Source organism: Littorina saxatilis, linkage group LG11 (assembly GCF_037325665.1).
Source record: "Littorina saxatilis isolate snail1 linkage group LG11, US_GU_Lsax_2.0, whole genome shotgun sequence".
NCBI lineage: Eukaryota > Metazoa > Mollusca > Gastropoda > Littorinimorpha > Littorinidae > Littorina > Littorina saxatilis.
Window position 1 is genome coordinate 14,265,577 of NC_090255.1, and position 15,271 is coordinate 14,280,847.

Below are 15,271 nucleotides of genomic sequence, written 5' to 3' on the forward strand. Positions count from 1 at the left end.
CTGTGGCAAAGATAGCATTTACTTACTGTAAGCAGTCTCAGTGTAATTCAACTTGTAGGTAAGAAAGACTCATTTTGTTCATCAAAGATATGGATGAATTCACAGTGAATAAATAAAAGAGAGAAGTGATTTTATTGTTGTTATGTTAATGTATATTTGTGTGCGAGTGCCTGCCTGTCTGTATGTTTATGAATACATGCATGAGTGTTTGTCTGAGAGAGAAAGTCATGGAGAGAGCGATGAACTTGGTTGCTTTTGCCCACGAGTCAGCCCAATGAATCCACACAGAATAAACCCTTATTTATTAAGTTATGGCACAAGCATAAAAAGGTGCATTATTTTATCCAGACCTTCTGTTGTAATGACTAAACAGACACATCCATTTACACAGAAACTATTCCTGAAAGAAAGATTTAACATGCCAGTTGTGCTTTCTCATTAAATGGAAGAAAATACCGTTTCAGCATATTTGGCAACAATTTAAAACGACTGCAAATTTAAGAGGGACAATACAGAGCCATCTTTTTTGCAAACGCAGCTGAAAGCACATGGGGTTATAAACCAAATGTAAGTTTATGTCAATATCAAGACTAGTACATGTAACTGATTACACGCTATAACTTTTGAAGTACACTAACTCCTAACTCCCCACCCACCCCTACCCCGACTTCTCTCTAATCAAGAAAGAGACATTACGTGAAACCATTACAATTAATCTGTGTTTCCATTTTCACAAATGCAAAAGTGTTTTTCCCTGTGCAAGACATATGTTGCTTCCGACTCGTGACTCTCTAGTATTCCCCCTCCCTTCTGACAGAAATGGTGCGGACATGACGTCATGACTCCAGTATTCCCCCTCCCTTCTGACAGAAATGGTGCAGATATGACATCATGACTCTCTAGTATTCCCCCTCCCTTCTGACAGAAATGGTGCAGACATGACGTCATGACTCTCTAGTATTCCCTCTCCCTTCCCACAGAAATGGTGCGGACATGACGTCATGACTCTCTAGTACGGTATTCCCCCTCCATTCTGACAGAAATGGTGCGGACATGACATCATGACTTTCCAGTATTCCCCCTCCTTTCTGACAGAAATGGTGCGGACATGACGTCATGACTCTAGTATTCCCTTTCCCTTCTGACAGAAATATGGTGCATACATGACGTCATGACTAGTATTCCCCCTCCCTTCTGACAGAAATGGTGCGGACATGACGTCATGACACTCTAGTATTCCCCCTCCCTTATGACAGAAATGGTGCGGACATGACGTCATGACTCTCTAGTATTCCCCCTCCCTTATGACAGAAATGGTGCGGACATGACGTCATGACACTCTAGTATTCCCCCTCCCTTATGACAGAAATGGTGCGGACATGACGTCATGACTCTCTAGTATTCCCCCTCCCTTATGACAGAAATGGTGCGGACATGACGTCATGACTCTCTAGTATTCCCCCTCCCTTCTGACAGAAATGGTGCGGACATGACGTCATGACTCTCTAGTATTCCCCCTCCCTTCTGACAGAAATGGTGCGGACATGATGTGGTTTTCTTCACTGTTCAAACCACCCAAAGGAATAGAACTCAATTTAAAACGAAGAAAATTGCTTCCTCACTCATTGTTGTAACACACTATTCCGCATGAGATTCGTATTGAATTTGTGTCAGATTCGGTCATATGAAAACATGTTCTTCAGAAAAAAGCTGCTGCCGGAAGGACTTTATTCACTTCAGTATATATGTGTCCTTCGAATTCTGATTTTATTTGGTTTAGGAATTGTACAAGAGGAAATACAACTCGGCATATAACTGGGCAGTTACTTTCGTTTTTAACATATGATTGACTGACTAATTCTGTATTCTTCATCAACTAGACTACTCGGAAATCTGTATAATGAAGGCTGTGAAACTGGAACTGGCGTCATGACGGTCTAAAAGTAGCCTTCCCCGGGAAGAGGAACGATGCTGGTTATTTTGCGACCATCTGGAAGAATAATAAGCATACAACTTTGTGTGAACAACAAGAAACAGTCTGGAGAGAAAGGCAACTCAAAATTCTTTTTTTCTCTCTCTCTCTCTCTCTCTCTCTCTCTCTCTCTGGTCGCGCTCTCTTCTTCCCTCTCCCACTCCTTCAATCACTCCCATCTCACCCTCTCCACCCCCACCCCACCCCGCTCTCTCACTCTCCACTTCTTCTATCACTCCCATCTCTCCCCCCCCCCCCCCCCCCCCCCCCCAGTTTCTTCTGTGCTTACCGTATCGAATGTCGTCCAAGGCGTCGTTATACCTGGTGTCAATGCAGGTCACACTGACCCTGTTGTTCTTCACGGAACTTACTGGCCGTCTGACACACACCACACAACATGGTTAGCACAAGGCAATAAGACATGTCAAGACATCAACACACACGAGAACTTTCTTACATTGGTTGGTAACAACCACCTGCCTATTAAGACCACCCCGAAGGATGCCCATCGAGGTTCTTGCCCATATAATTTACCTTTTCATAGCGACCACCTGTCTATAACGACTACTTTTGGTCGGTCCCTTGGTTGGTCGTAATAGACAACCACCTGTTTATAACGACCACTTTTGGTCGGTCCCTTGGTTGGTCGTAATATACAGGTTTGACTCTGTTCCTGTGATGGCAGCTGGGACACCGTTTGGGCCAGACGAAAGTGTCCCTAGATTGCCACCTGGTGTCTTCTCACTGACCACGACGGGTCTACTTGAGTCACGTTTATAGACAAAGTGACAACAGAACGTGTCTCATATGGGTGTCCTGTCAGCGGCGGGACCTGACATGACATGCACCACTGTATCATGTCAAACTGTATCATGTCACACACACACTGACACACGCACAGAAGGAGAAAGCAACCTTCAGCAAGATTCACGGCTGTAAACGGAAAGAGTGTACATATTTACGTTGGAACATAGTTGCTGGCACCAGAGGGGGTGGTAGAGGAGTGCCCGCAGAACCTGACAGCCAGGTACACAGCCAGTGCGGCCAACATGGCCCCGAGACACGCCGTCACGCTCACCAGGCCTGTAACACACAACACACATGTGACGCTCACCAGGCCTGTAACACACATGACACGCCGTCACGCTCACCAGGCCTGTAACACACAACATACATGACACGCCGTCACACTCACCAGGCCTGTAACACACAACACACATATGTCACGCTCACCAGGCCTGTGATAACACAACACACATGACACGCCGTCACACTCACCAGGCCTGTAACACACATGTCACGCTCACCAGGCCAGTAACACACAACACACATGACACGCCGTCACGCTAACCAGGCCTGTAACACACAACACACATGACACGCCGTCACGCTCACAGGCCTGTAACACACAACACACATGTCACGCTCACCAGGCCTGTAACACACATGTCACGCTCACCATGCCTGTAACACATAACACACATGACACGCCGTCACGCTCACCAGGACTGTAACACAACACACATGACACCCCGTCACGCTCACCAGGCCTGTAACACACATGACACGCCGTCACGCTCACCAGGCCTGTAACACACATGTCACGCTCACCAGGCCTGTAACACACAACACACATGTGTTAAAAGGACAAGGTGGCTTGTACTGGACTATTCCTTCAAGTCTTACTTCAAGTCTGATTTTAATATCACCTCGACGCGCGTCAAGGCCAATCCAAGCTTGTCGGATCATATTGATTATTCAACAAACATACCCCTTACACTCTCCCAATCCCCTCGAGATATGTAGAGAATAAAAGCTGAAGAAAATGGCTCTATCCAAAAAATTGACAGCTTATAGTAGCCCTGAGCACACACACCTATGACAAGGGGGCGCTTCAGTATGTCGTCACTTCCACCAGAGGTCGCCCCCATAGCGCTGGTCGTACGCCTGCTGCTCACTGTACTCGTCAAGGCCCTGGTGGAGGTCGTAGTGGTTGTGGTGGAGAGGGAGGGGTCATAGATGATGTTGACGGTGGTAGTGGCTGTCCGTGGTGGCACGCCATAGTCAGAGGCCTTGATGACGTAGCGGAAGTTCTCCCCTGAACTCAGTGTTGCGTCAAAAGATTGTCGCAATGTGAAGTGGCCAGTACTGAAATGGGGTCAGAGATATTTATCAGGGTCATTCTTAGATTACTGTCCCAGAGGGGGTGACCTACTTCATGAAAGGTTTACAACCATCATTTTCCATCAAATCAACCACATGCTGTATCTGTATTGTGTCGCAAGGAATACATTTATATGTTTTCAACCCAAGTTTGACTACTTTTTCATTGCAAATTTGTTTGACATTTTTGTTTGCTAAAAATCGGCTGATTGAAAGTCGCCATTTTGTGACATTCCTCTCTTGACGAAAAAAAGACGGGCACTACAAACGCCTTTTACGGAAAATAAGTCAAATATGAGATACCTCCAGCATAGCAACCAGATACCGTTCAGACTCTGTAACGCCCATAAAAAGCTCCTCTGTGTGTTTCAGGATTTGGATAATGAATTAATGCCCATAATGTAAGCAAAGGCACTTAGCAGCAGCGGAAGATATGCGCTACAAGACTTCTTGTGGGAATCGTACAGAGTAAACAAAAATGTTAAGATTGAATATCAGAATTACCTTCTTAGAGCCATGTGATATCAGAGTCCGACAAAATCTTAGGCGGCTAGCCGCCACAATACAAACAAGCGTATGTTTGTGTGCGTACAAGGGTAAAAAATAAAAAGAATTGTAACTAAATTCGATCAATACATACATTTTGACCAAAATATGACATTTTGCACAGATCTCGACAGTCATTGTTCACCGTCAATTGCTGGCGCGGTCTCGTAGGAACACCGATTGTCAATGTCATATTTTGGTCAAAAATACAAATAACATATTATATTCTGTCGCTGAACAAAAATGATGCTGTCACTGTGGCAGTGCTTTACGACGTCAAGGGAAAGTGAGGTGGGGGTGGGGTACGTGTGTGTATGGGGGGGGGGGGGGGGGGTGGGGGGTGACGGATGTGGTGTTGGGTTGCTAGTGATTTTTGCTCACCTTGAAAACGTGAAGTAGTCGCGAGGCTGCAGAGGGACCGCGGTGGTCGAGGAAGACAGGACGCTGAAGGAGACAACCCCGTTGGTCCCCTGGTCCCTGTCCGTGGCCACCACCTCCCCCACCCTCTCTCCTGCCCTCATGGCACGACCAACGGTCAGCCACACTGGGCCGCGGAACACAGGGGCGTTGTCGTTCACCTGTGTAAGAAGGGTGGGATATCACGTCAGATAGAGAAACCAGAGAATATTGATATATAGCGCATGGGAAAATGAGTCATATTATTGGATTTTGTGTGTCCACAAAATGAATGTAAAATGTCATGAAGTTAAAGCAACGTCGAAGTCCAGAGCGCGCGGACTCCACCAACATGAAATTTGCGCTCATCAAGGCCTAGCTCCGTTGGGTGGGGCATGTCATCCGCATGGAGGAGCACCGCATGCCTTGCGCCTGTTGTACGGAGAACTTGCATGCGTCAAAAGACACCAGGGGCGACCAAAGAAACTAGGCGTACTAAGCTGGACTGATTTTAGTCTGGTAATACTTGTACCTCCACAATAGTGACGATCACAGTGGCTTCGTTTTTTTCTCCATGATTGTCTGTAGCAACCAATGTCAAGGTCGCCGGAGTCATTAATCCATTGTCAAGGTCAAATTCCGAGATCAGGGTCAGCTCACACTTTCCATCATTGCTTATCCGGAAGAGGTTGGCATTAAGCCCTGACAAGGTCAAGGTCACCGAGTCTTTTTCATCCGGGTCCTGCGCACGGCATCCCAGGGCTTTCGTTTCTAGTAGGGTGGATATCTGAAAAATTGCAACAACAACAAAAATGTAATACTATTTCCTCATAATTGTATCACTGCGTATTTCCTCATGAAAAAAACCGAAACTTTTACATACGTACGTATTGCGGTCATTATAAATCCTATTCACGGGAAATGTCTGTCAGTTTTCTCCACACCGATTATGGTTTTTCACTTTCTGACGATTCGTCCGGTTCTCTCGTGGATGATTGTAATGATATCCATGGTACATGTGAAACACCAGGAACCCAGTACCTCTGAGCTATAGCGGATACTGTTATATTGTGCTTACTGAGAGTACCTTCCCTTGGTATGTTGGATACCTCGATCAATACAATGTTAAACTTGAACAACTTCTCCCGAGTCTGCAGTGAGCGTGAGTGAATGACACACATAAAACAACATGAACAGTAAACAATAGCATCACATGGTGGCAGCGCGGGTAGTGAATATGTGCTCCCAAACCCCTGACATCGTCAGAGCGTAGTTTTAGGCAGCAGCACAAACCACGTGTCAAGCTTCTAGCACATTCCACGTGTCAAGCAAGCTTTATCATGGCAGAACGCGGTCCCATACCAGGCGGTCTACCCAACCCATCCATGGATTGGTCAAATCCAGACAGGGCTACAGCGTTAGCAGAATTCAAGCAGATGTGTGAGTACAGATTCACTGCAGAGCAAACGAAAGTGGAGAGACAGTACAGCCACATTTTTCTGTGGTCAGGAACTGAAGGTATGCGACTTTCAAACACTTGGGGGCTATCAGCTGAAGAACTCAAGGATCCAAAGAACATTTGGGACAAATTTGCTGAAAGTGAACCTCAAGACAACTTCAGGATTCATTGCCTTGAACTTCAACAGTTTCGCCAGAATACCACTGAAACTGTAGATGATTTTGTCACACGGTGCAAAACCAAAGTGCTCAAGTGCAAGTTTTCTTCTGATGCAGCAAGAAATGAAAGACTAATCGAGCAGATTATCGCTGTCATCAAGTACCCGTAAGTGCAGAGAAAACTCCTGCGGAAAGATGACACACTGACGCTGAAACTACAGGCACATGATCTATGTCGCTCACATGAAGCAAGTGTCAACCAGATGGAGAAAATGAGCAGCCTGAGCAAACCATTCACAGTTGATGCAGTCAACTCAAGAATCATGAACACCAAAGCATGTGGTAACTGTGGCATGATTAGGCACGCACCAAGAAAATGCCCAGCGTTCAACACGAAATGTGGTGCATGTGGAAAGATGAACCACTGGAAGAAGTATTGTCGCAGTAGCAAGACGAACAGCCACGGCAGCCAAAACTCGCCTCAACGAGGAAGAGGAAATTAACCAACAAGGAGGCTTATGGCAGAGAAGTCGCTCCGGCACACCTCATCGCCATCGCCGTCACGACTTCGTCAACGCCGAAGACGAAAACGACACAGACTACGACGAGGGTAACATCACCTTATAATAATAATAATAATAACGGGCATTTATAAAGCGCCTTATCAGAAGTTCAAAGCGCGTGACAACAATACATGTATACAAAAATCATACAATCACTGTCAGATTCAAACAACACATCATGCACATCTCACATCCCCAGACTCTATACTAAGGAACTATCCGTAGTGTTGTTGGAACAAGTGAGTTTTCAAATTGGACTTAAAAGATGAAATGGATGGAGAGTGACGTAATTGAAAGGGGAGTGAATTCTATAACTAAGGTCCATAATACGAAAACGTGCGGAAGCCATGAGCCTTGCGTTTAAAGCGACCTTCACGGAGAAGTCGAGCATCATCAGAAGAACGAAGGGTGCGAGAGGGAGTGTAGAGAGAGACCAGTTCAGAAAGATAGGCAGGTGCCGATTCAGAGATGATATTGTAGCAGAAGCAGGCAGCTTTATACCTAATACGTTCAGATACAGGAAGCCAGTGAAGTTCTTTCATGAGAGGAGTGCAGGGTTGTCGATGCTGTGCTCTGAAAATGAGACGTGCAGCAGAGTGTTGTACTTTTTGCAAGGGTTGGAGAGTGGAGTCAGGGCAGCCTATGAGAAGGGAGTTGCAGTAATCTAATCTGGACAGAATGCAGGATGTAACGAGAGTTTTAGTGGCATCAACAGTGAGAAATTTTCTTATGGAACCTATTCTTCTGATCTCAAAGTAACATGTCTGACAGACTTTTTTGATGTGTTGTTTCATTGAGAGGTGGGAGTCCATGATGAACCCAAGATTCCTAGCACTATCAGAGAGAGAAATGTCACCAGAACCTACTGTGATGGAGGCTGGAAGGGAAGTGGTCGAAGAGGAAGCTCCAGAGAAAAGAAGAAATTCAGTCTTCGAACCAATCAACTTCTCTACAGTCGGCAGCAGCGACGAGCACACAGAAGTTTATGCCAATCTGTCTATCAAGCTCAGCAAGACCAAACATGCAAAACTCAAGGTGAAAGTCGACACAGGGGCGCAAGGCAACATCATGCCACTGAGAATATTTCGACGCATATATCCACAACAGCTGGATGAAGATGGTTACCCGAAACCAGGATCTACACAACAAAGAAGAACCAGACTGATTGCTTACAACGGCAGCGTCATCAATCAGTTCGGATCTGTTACTCTACCCTGCAAGTACGAAGAATCAAAGTGGCACACTGAAGAGTTCTACATCACAGATGCTGATGGACCAGCTATCCTAGGCCTACCAGGGAGTACAAGACTTCAACTACTCACACTTCACTGTCCGATTCAGACGACACCAGTCCAATACCAATACCCAACTCCAATACAGGATGCGAAAGAACTCAAGCGTCTCTACCCTGACAGATTTGAAGGCATTGGAGAGTTCCACGGAGATCTTCACATCACGCTGAAAGAAAACGCACAACCAGTCATTCAACCTCTACGCAAGTACCCCATCCATTTACTACCAGAAATCAAAGCGGAGCTCGAAAAGATGCAGAAGAGTGGAGTGATCGTACCTGTCAAGGAACCTACCGACTGGGTGAACTCATTGGCCTTTAGCATAAAGTCCAGTGGTGGTATAAGAATATGTCTTGATCCCAAAGACCTCAACAAAAGCATCAAAAGGACGCATCACAAGAAAGCCAACACTTGAGGAGATCACAAATCGATTCAGCGGAGCCAAACTTTTCAGCAAGTTGGATGCCCGACATGGCTACTGGTCAGTCAAACTCGACGAAGAATCCAGTCGTCTCACGACGTTCAACACCCCTTGCGGAAGATTTCGTTTCGTTCGACTACCTTTTGGCTTGAGCGTAAGCCAGGACATATTCCAAAACCACATGGACCAGATCCTCAGCCAGTGTCCGGGAACCAATTGGCATCACAGATGACGTCGTTGTCTATGGCAAAGACGAGGACGAGCACGATCGCAACCTCCGTCAACTGATGGAAGTGGCAAAAAAGATGGGTCTGGTCTTCAACGAGGACAAGTGCTACATCAAGCGCAAACAGGTCAAGTTCTTTGGCATGATCTACGACGCTGACGGTGTACACCCAGATCCTGAGAAGACAACAGAGATCAAGAACCTACCATCACCAAAGAACCTCACCGAGCTACAGCAGTTTCTCGGCATGGTGCAATACGTCTTCCTTCATCCCAAGGCTGGCAGATCACACGGCAGCTTTGAGAGCACTCACCAAGAAAGACGTGCAGTGGGACTGGAAAAGCTCTCACCAGAAAGCCTTTCAGAAGGTCAAGGACATGATCCGTGAAGACACAGCGCTGACATACTTTGACATCACCAAACCAGCCGTCATCCAAGTCGATGCATCACAGCAAGGATTAGGAGCAACCCTGATCCAGGACGACAAGCCGATTGCATTTGCCAGCAAAGCGCTCACAGAGACTGAGAAACGGTATGGGAACATCGAGCGTGAGCTACACGCAGTCGTGTTCGGATGTGAACGTTTCAACACCTACGTGTTCAGGAAGCACTTCACTGTGCAATCAGACCACAAACCCTTAGAGCAGATTCAGAAGAAGAGCCTAGCGAGCACACCTCCCAGACTCCAAAGAATGATGCTTCGCCTGCAAAAGTACGACATGAACATTGTCTACCGCCCAGGCAAAGAAGTGGTCCTAGCAGACATGCTATCCAGACTCCATCCTACCACAGGACCCGAGATCGACATTGAGAAATCAGTCTTCGCCGTTCAGTTTTCAGCAGATAGACTACAGCAGCTGAAAGATGAGACGTGCAGAGATCCGCACATGACGGCACTCAAAAACACCATCATCAAAGGATGGCCAGAGAAACCAAAAGACCTACCCAAGAACCTCAGACAGTACTGGTCGCTCAAGGAAGAACTCACCGTTGAGGATGACATCGTTCTCAAAGGAGACAGAGTCATGATTCCAGAGTCCATGAAGCAGTACATTCTACAGACAATTCATTCTGGTCACCAGGTTATAGAGAAATGTCGTATGAGAGCCAAAACGTGTGTATACTGGCATGGTCTAAGTCACGACATTGAAACCTTCGCGAAAACCTGTAAGACATGCCTGAAACATCAGAAAAGTCAACCCCATGAAGAACTATTGCAGCATGAGATTCCAGAACGACTTTGGCATACAGTCGGCACTGACATCATGACGTTGGATGGTAGCGACTACATTGTCGTTTGCGACTACTATTCAAAACTGCCGTTCGTACGCCGCACAGCAACAGCACAGGCATCATCTCCGCCCTCAGTCAACTCTTCGGGGAGCAGGGAGTCCCAGAAAAACTTGTCAGTGACAACGGGAAACCATACATCAGCAATGAATTTCAAAGATTCAGAAAAGAATGGGGATTCCAGCATACTACAAGCTCACCAAGATACCCAAGATCAAACGGACTAGCAGAGAGAACCGTGCAGACAGTCAAGAACATTATGACCAAAGCAAAAGAGTCTCACTCTGACATCAACATAGCACTTCTTGCTTTCAGGTCTACTCCCATCGACCACAAACTCCCATCCCCAGCTGAACTCCTATACTCCCGCAAACTCAAAACAAACCTTCCCTCTGTTATTCCCAACACCCTGTCCAAGAAGAAAGAAGTCAGAAAGCAGCTAGAAAAGCGTCAACAGCAGTAGAAGATGTACCATGACAGAACAGCAACACGCATTCTCCCACCACTGTCAAAAGGTCAACCTGTCATGATGCAGAAAGAAGAAGGAGGAAAATGGACACCAGCAACAGTCATACAACCCAGCAACGAACCAAGATCATACGTTGTCCAATCACCCAATGGAGCAACCTATCGCAGAAACAGAAGACACCTGATGAACCTGCAGAAGCCAACGGAACGACATGTCAGATTTTATGACAAACCTGAGATCATCGAGACCAGAACACCACCTCCAATCTCCACAACACCTGAGCAGTATGATGATCACATCCAACCAGCAGCAAAACCTCCATACATTACTCAGCCAGTAGTTGAAGCACCAACTCCACATCAGAGGCCCCAGAGAAGCATCAAGAAGCCAGAAAGACTCATTGAAAGCATTTGATGATTTGACATTTGACGACATGACAAACATGTTTTGATTGTTTTGATTTATTTCATATGTTCTGTGTATTCAGTATCACAGAGACAAGTTTTGCAGAGACAAGCAATACAGAGACAAGAATTATGAACAATGACAACAGAAGTCTCAGTGAACAGTTTTCTTTAATTCAGAGCAACGGATTTTTTGCAATAGTTGGTGTTATGATCGTTGAAAGTTATCTTTGTAATTGCCCATGTTTAAGACGCAATCTTTCTTTGAAAGTAACGTTCAGAAATAATTGTTTATTTCATTATCAGTAAGTGATAAATTAAAATAATTCTTTGGAATTGATTATGTCTATTTTAGTGTTAAAATGAGGTTTACCAGTTTTCAGGTTATTGGTTAAAACAAAGTTGAAGTTATGTTATTTTCATTTATACAAAGAAGAGGGATGTAATGATATCCATGGTACATGTGAAACACCAGGAACCCAGTACGAAACACCAGGAACCTCTGAGCTATAGCGGATACTGTTATATTGTGCTTACTGAGAGTACCTTCCCTTGGTATGTTGGCTGTACTTCCTGCAAGATGCATGGATACCTCAATACAATGTTGAACTTGAACAACTTCTCCCGAGTCTGCAGTGAGCGTGAGTGAATGACACACATAAAACAACATGAACAGTAAACAATAACATCACAATGCTGTACGTAGCACTCAGCATGTCTCACGCCGGGGGAAGGTGTACGACCGGTTCAATGCCTATTGCCCGCGCGGTTGACAATCTGAGGCAAGAGAAGGCGCATCGAAGGTAACTGCTCTCAAAAAATGTGCAAGAATGCGTGAACTGCTTATCGTATATTGGCAATTTTAAGGTGGCAACTGCAGAAACCGTTTCTCTATCAAGTACGTAAACTTTTCTTCATATAAACTTCGCCAAAACATTATTGCAACAAATTTCGCACCCAAATAAAAGCATTAATTCCCCTGTCATTTCATTCAAAGAGAAAGGTAGCTGCGTAGCTGAGCACGTTTTTGGCGAAGCGTGGCGGTTCGTTGATTGACTGAATTACGTAAACGTAAGCTAACCTCACGAAAGGTAGCTGCGTAGCTGAGCACGTTGTTAGCGAAGCGTGGCGGTTCGTTGACCGGCGCCACGAGAATGGTCAACGTCTTCTCCTCTGACGCTAGGTAGTGGTCAGACGCCGTGAACTTGAGCACGTACCTCCGTTCTGTCGACTCATAGTCAAGCACTGCGTCCGCTCTCAGCTTCACTGTCACAGCTGTGTCACAGGCAGACAGACAAACAGAGAGACACACAGAGAGACACGCGGACAGACACACAGAAGTCTTTAACAAAAGTTAGTTGGTTACAAAAATGTGTTTACTAATCATCATGAGCCTCCTTACGCAATATATAATTATTAAATTGGTTGGAACAATATTGGTGGAGGTTTTTTCCCAATCACCCATCGTCATAACGGACACTAAATTAACGTTGTACTTTCATAAGTAACAACAATCAAAAAGTTTATATTGGTGACAAAAATGAGGTTGTCACATCCAAGACACGTACAGCCTCACGAAAGTTGTGTATATCCACATTTATCAAAGTATAAATACAGGTCATTATTTTACAATCAGAACATTGTGTATATATATCCACATTTAGCAAACCATAAGTACAGGTCATTATTTCATAGTCGGAAAGTTGTGTATATCCACATTTATCAAAGTACAAATACAGGTCATTATTTCATAATCACTCACTCAGTCCGGACACGGTCACGTCAAACTTGTGCCTGTTGTCCGCTGTCCACGTGACGTCAATGTTGCTGTCAAAGATGTCTGAGTCAATCACGGATATGACGTACAGCGTGCTTCCCCCTGCCGTGTGTTCTGGGATATCTATTGTGTGATCCAGGTTGGAGAAAATGGGAGCCCTGTTCACATCTGGGCAGAAAAAGGACAGTACATAATTATAGAATTCTTTTTTTGTGTGTTGGTGTCGTTGTTTTAAACAAGAAAGGTTAGTTCTGGGAACATTGAACATTTTGTTTTTGATTTTGGAACGCTAGCAGTCTAGTTGTTCGGATTTCAATACATGAATAAAGAAGCGCGAAGAATCTGACTAAAGATATCTGGCCCCCTTTTCAACACAAACGTAACAGTTCCAATCGCTTAGTAGCAATTTCCTTATACGTCTGTAGCCTGATTCTTCTGAAGCAATACTAGGTGTATAAGAGGCATGGGGACAGCTCAGAAGTGCTTGCGTTTAGCTTTGTCTGGTACCTTCAACACAACTGAGGAATCGAATTCCACCGAGTAAGAAATAATAAGACAGGCAAACACTCCAGTGGAACATACAGAAAGAAAGAAATGAACAAGAAGAAGAAGAACAAGAAGAAGAAGAACAAGAGCAACAAGAACAAGATGAAGAACGAGAAGAACAAGAACAAGAGCAACAAGAACAAGATGAAGAACGAGAAGAACAAGAACAAGATGAAGAACGAGAAGAACAAGAACAAGAACAACAAGAACAAGATGAAGAACGAGAAGAAGAAGAACAAGAAGAGTGAGAAAAAAATAAGAAGAATCAGTTTAAGAAGACAGCAAAGTACTAAGCATGAATGTCCAGGCCCTACGTGTCAAGTGTATGATGACGGTGCAGTACGCCGTGTGTTTGGGGTCTAACACGGACACGGACACGGCGTACTGGTCAGTGGTTGCTGTCCTCAGTGACGTTCTGGCTTTGATCACACCGGAATCTGAAACGTTGCAATTCATCACATTATCAGGATGCGGCCATCTTCTTGTTGATCTTGTTCTTCTTCTTGCAGATCGAGTACGTCTGACGGGAAAGCTTCTAACCACGCAAAGTCTGAAGGGCACAACGATTAAAAATAACTCAGATTTTATGGATATTTCTTAACATTGGCTGTTCAACGATTGAACGAGAATATTTCTAATACAAACTAAAAACACGAAAGGTTAATTAATGTAACGTTTACTAAACAACTTTAACCTACTTGCCTTTAAAAATTACGAGCATGATATAAGATGATGACTTTGCTTCGGATGGTTAAGTTTGCTTCTTCAGAGGGAACAGGAAGTCATTGTAATATTGTTCAAGTTTTGCTCACCTGCAGTCTCTTGTTTCAACTCAATCAGTCGCCTGACATATATATTGCTTCGCTGACAGCTTTGTCTACATCTTCCATTGAAGTAATGGAAAAAAATATTTCAATGAGCTAGAAAACAGTAGGGGAAGGGCTCCTAATATGGACCGGCTCCTAATATGGACCACCTCTTGATCTGACAAACTAACAGCGCTAGAGCGCTAAAAACAATTTCATTCGCTGTATTCACCCTCTCTGGATAACTTGCACATGTCAAAACAGTTGCAGAAACACAAACCTCAAAACCGTTAGGCTTTTTCTCTTTTTTTCACTTTTGGCAGCGTTCACTCTAAATTTGACGCCTAAAACGGACTCGTTTCTGTCCACAGCCAAAGCTTTTATCACACATAAATTGCTATATATGACAGCTAAGACCGTATTTGTTACATTTTAGCAGTTTTGACCCCGAGTTTCTACTGCAAACAAAAAATAATAGCAAAATCTCAAAGTATGTGTGAGTCCCCTAATATGGACCACCTTCAACAAATCGAAGATAATAAAAGCTAAAGGCTATTTTCATCAATTCATTAAGAAGCTTGCTGAAAATAACCTATAACTAGCCCTCGAGCTTTCAAAAAAATATATCAAATTGTCTTCTTTTTGTGGAAGTTGATAATTTCACTTATTTTCACTCTGTTTTTGATATGCTTCTTTAGTTTCCTGGTGTGCTTCAAATAATGCTCTCATCAACCCGAAACAGATAAATCTAAAGCATATTTGAATTTGTCTGACATGCACAAT

At 44.5% G+C, this 15,271-nt stretch overlaps 1 protein-coding gene across 1 annotated transcript in view; it reads right to left on the minus strand.

The window, feature by feature from the left end:
• Positions 1 to 1,079: 1,079 nt before the first annotated feature.
• The window catches only part of LOC138980679 (cadherin-87A-like), a 35,039-nt gene continuing 20,847 nt past the window's right edge, over positions 1,080 to 15,271 (minus strand). The window contains exons 12-20 of the mRNA XM_070353587.1: positions 13,997 to 14,119; positions 13,122 to 13,304; positions 12,441 to 12,634; positions 5,610 to 5,864; positions 5,063 to 5,259; positions 3,849 to 4,120; positions 2,935 to 3,055; positions 2,262 to 2,350; positions 1,080 to 1,990 (exon numbers count right to left, since the gene is read on the minus strand). Of these exons, the coding sequence (XP_070209688.1) occupies positions 1,938 to 1,990; positions 2,262 to 2,350; positions 2,935 to 3,055; positions 3,849 to 4,120; positions 5,063 to 5,259; positions 5,610 to 5,864; positions 12,441 to 12,634; positions 13,122 to 13,304; positions 13,997 to 14,119 (1,487 nt within the window). The 3' untranslated portion in view covers positions 1,080 to 1,937. The remainder of the gene's footprint in view (positions 1,991 to 2,261; positions 2,351 to 2,934; positions 3,056 to 3,848; positions 4,121 to 5,062; positions 5,260 to 5,609; positions 5,865 to 12,440; positions 12,635 to 13,121; positions 13,305 to 13,996; positions 14,120 to 15,271) is intronic.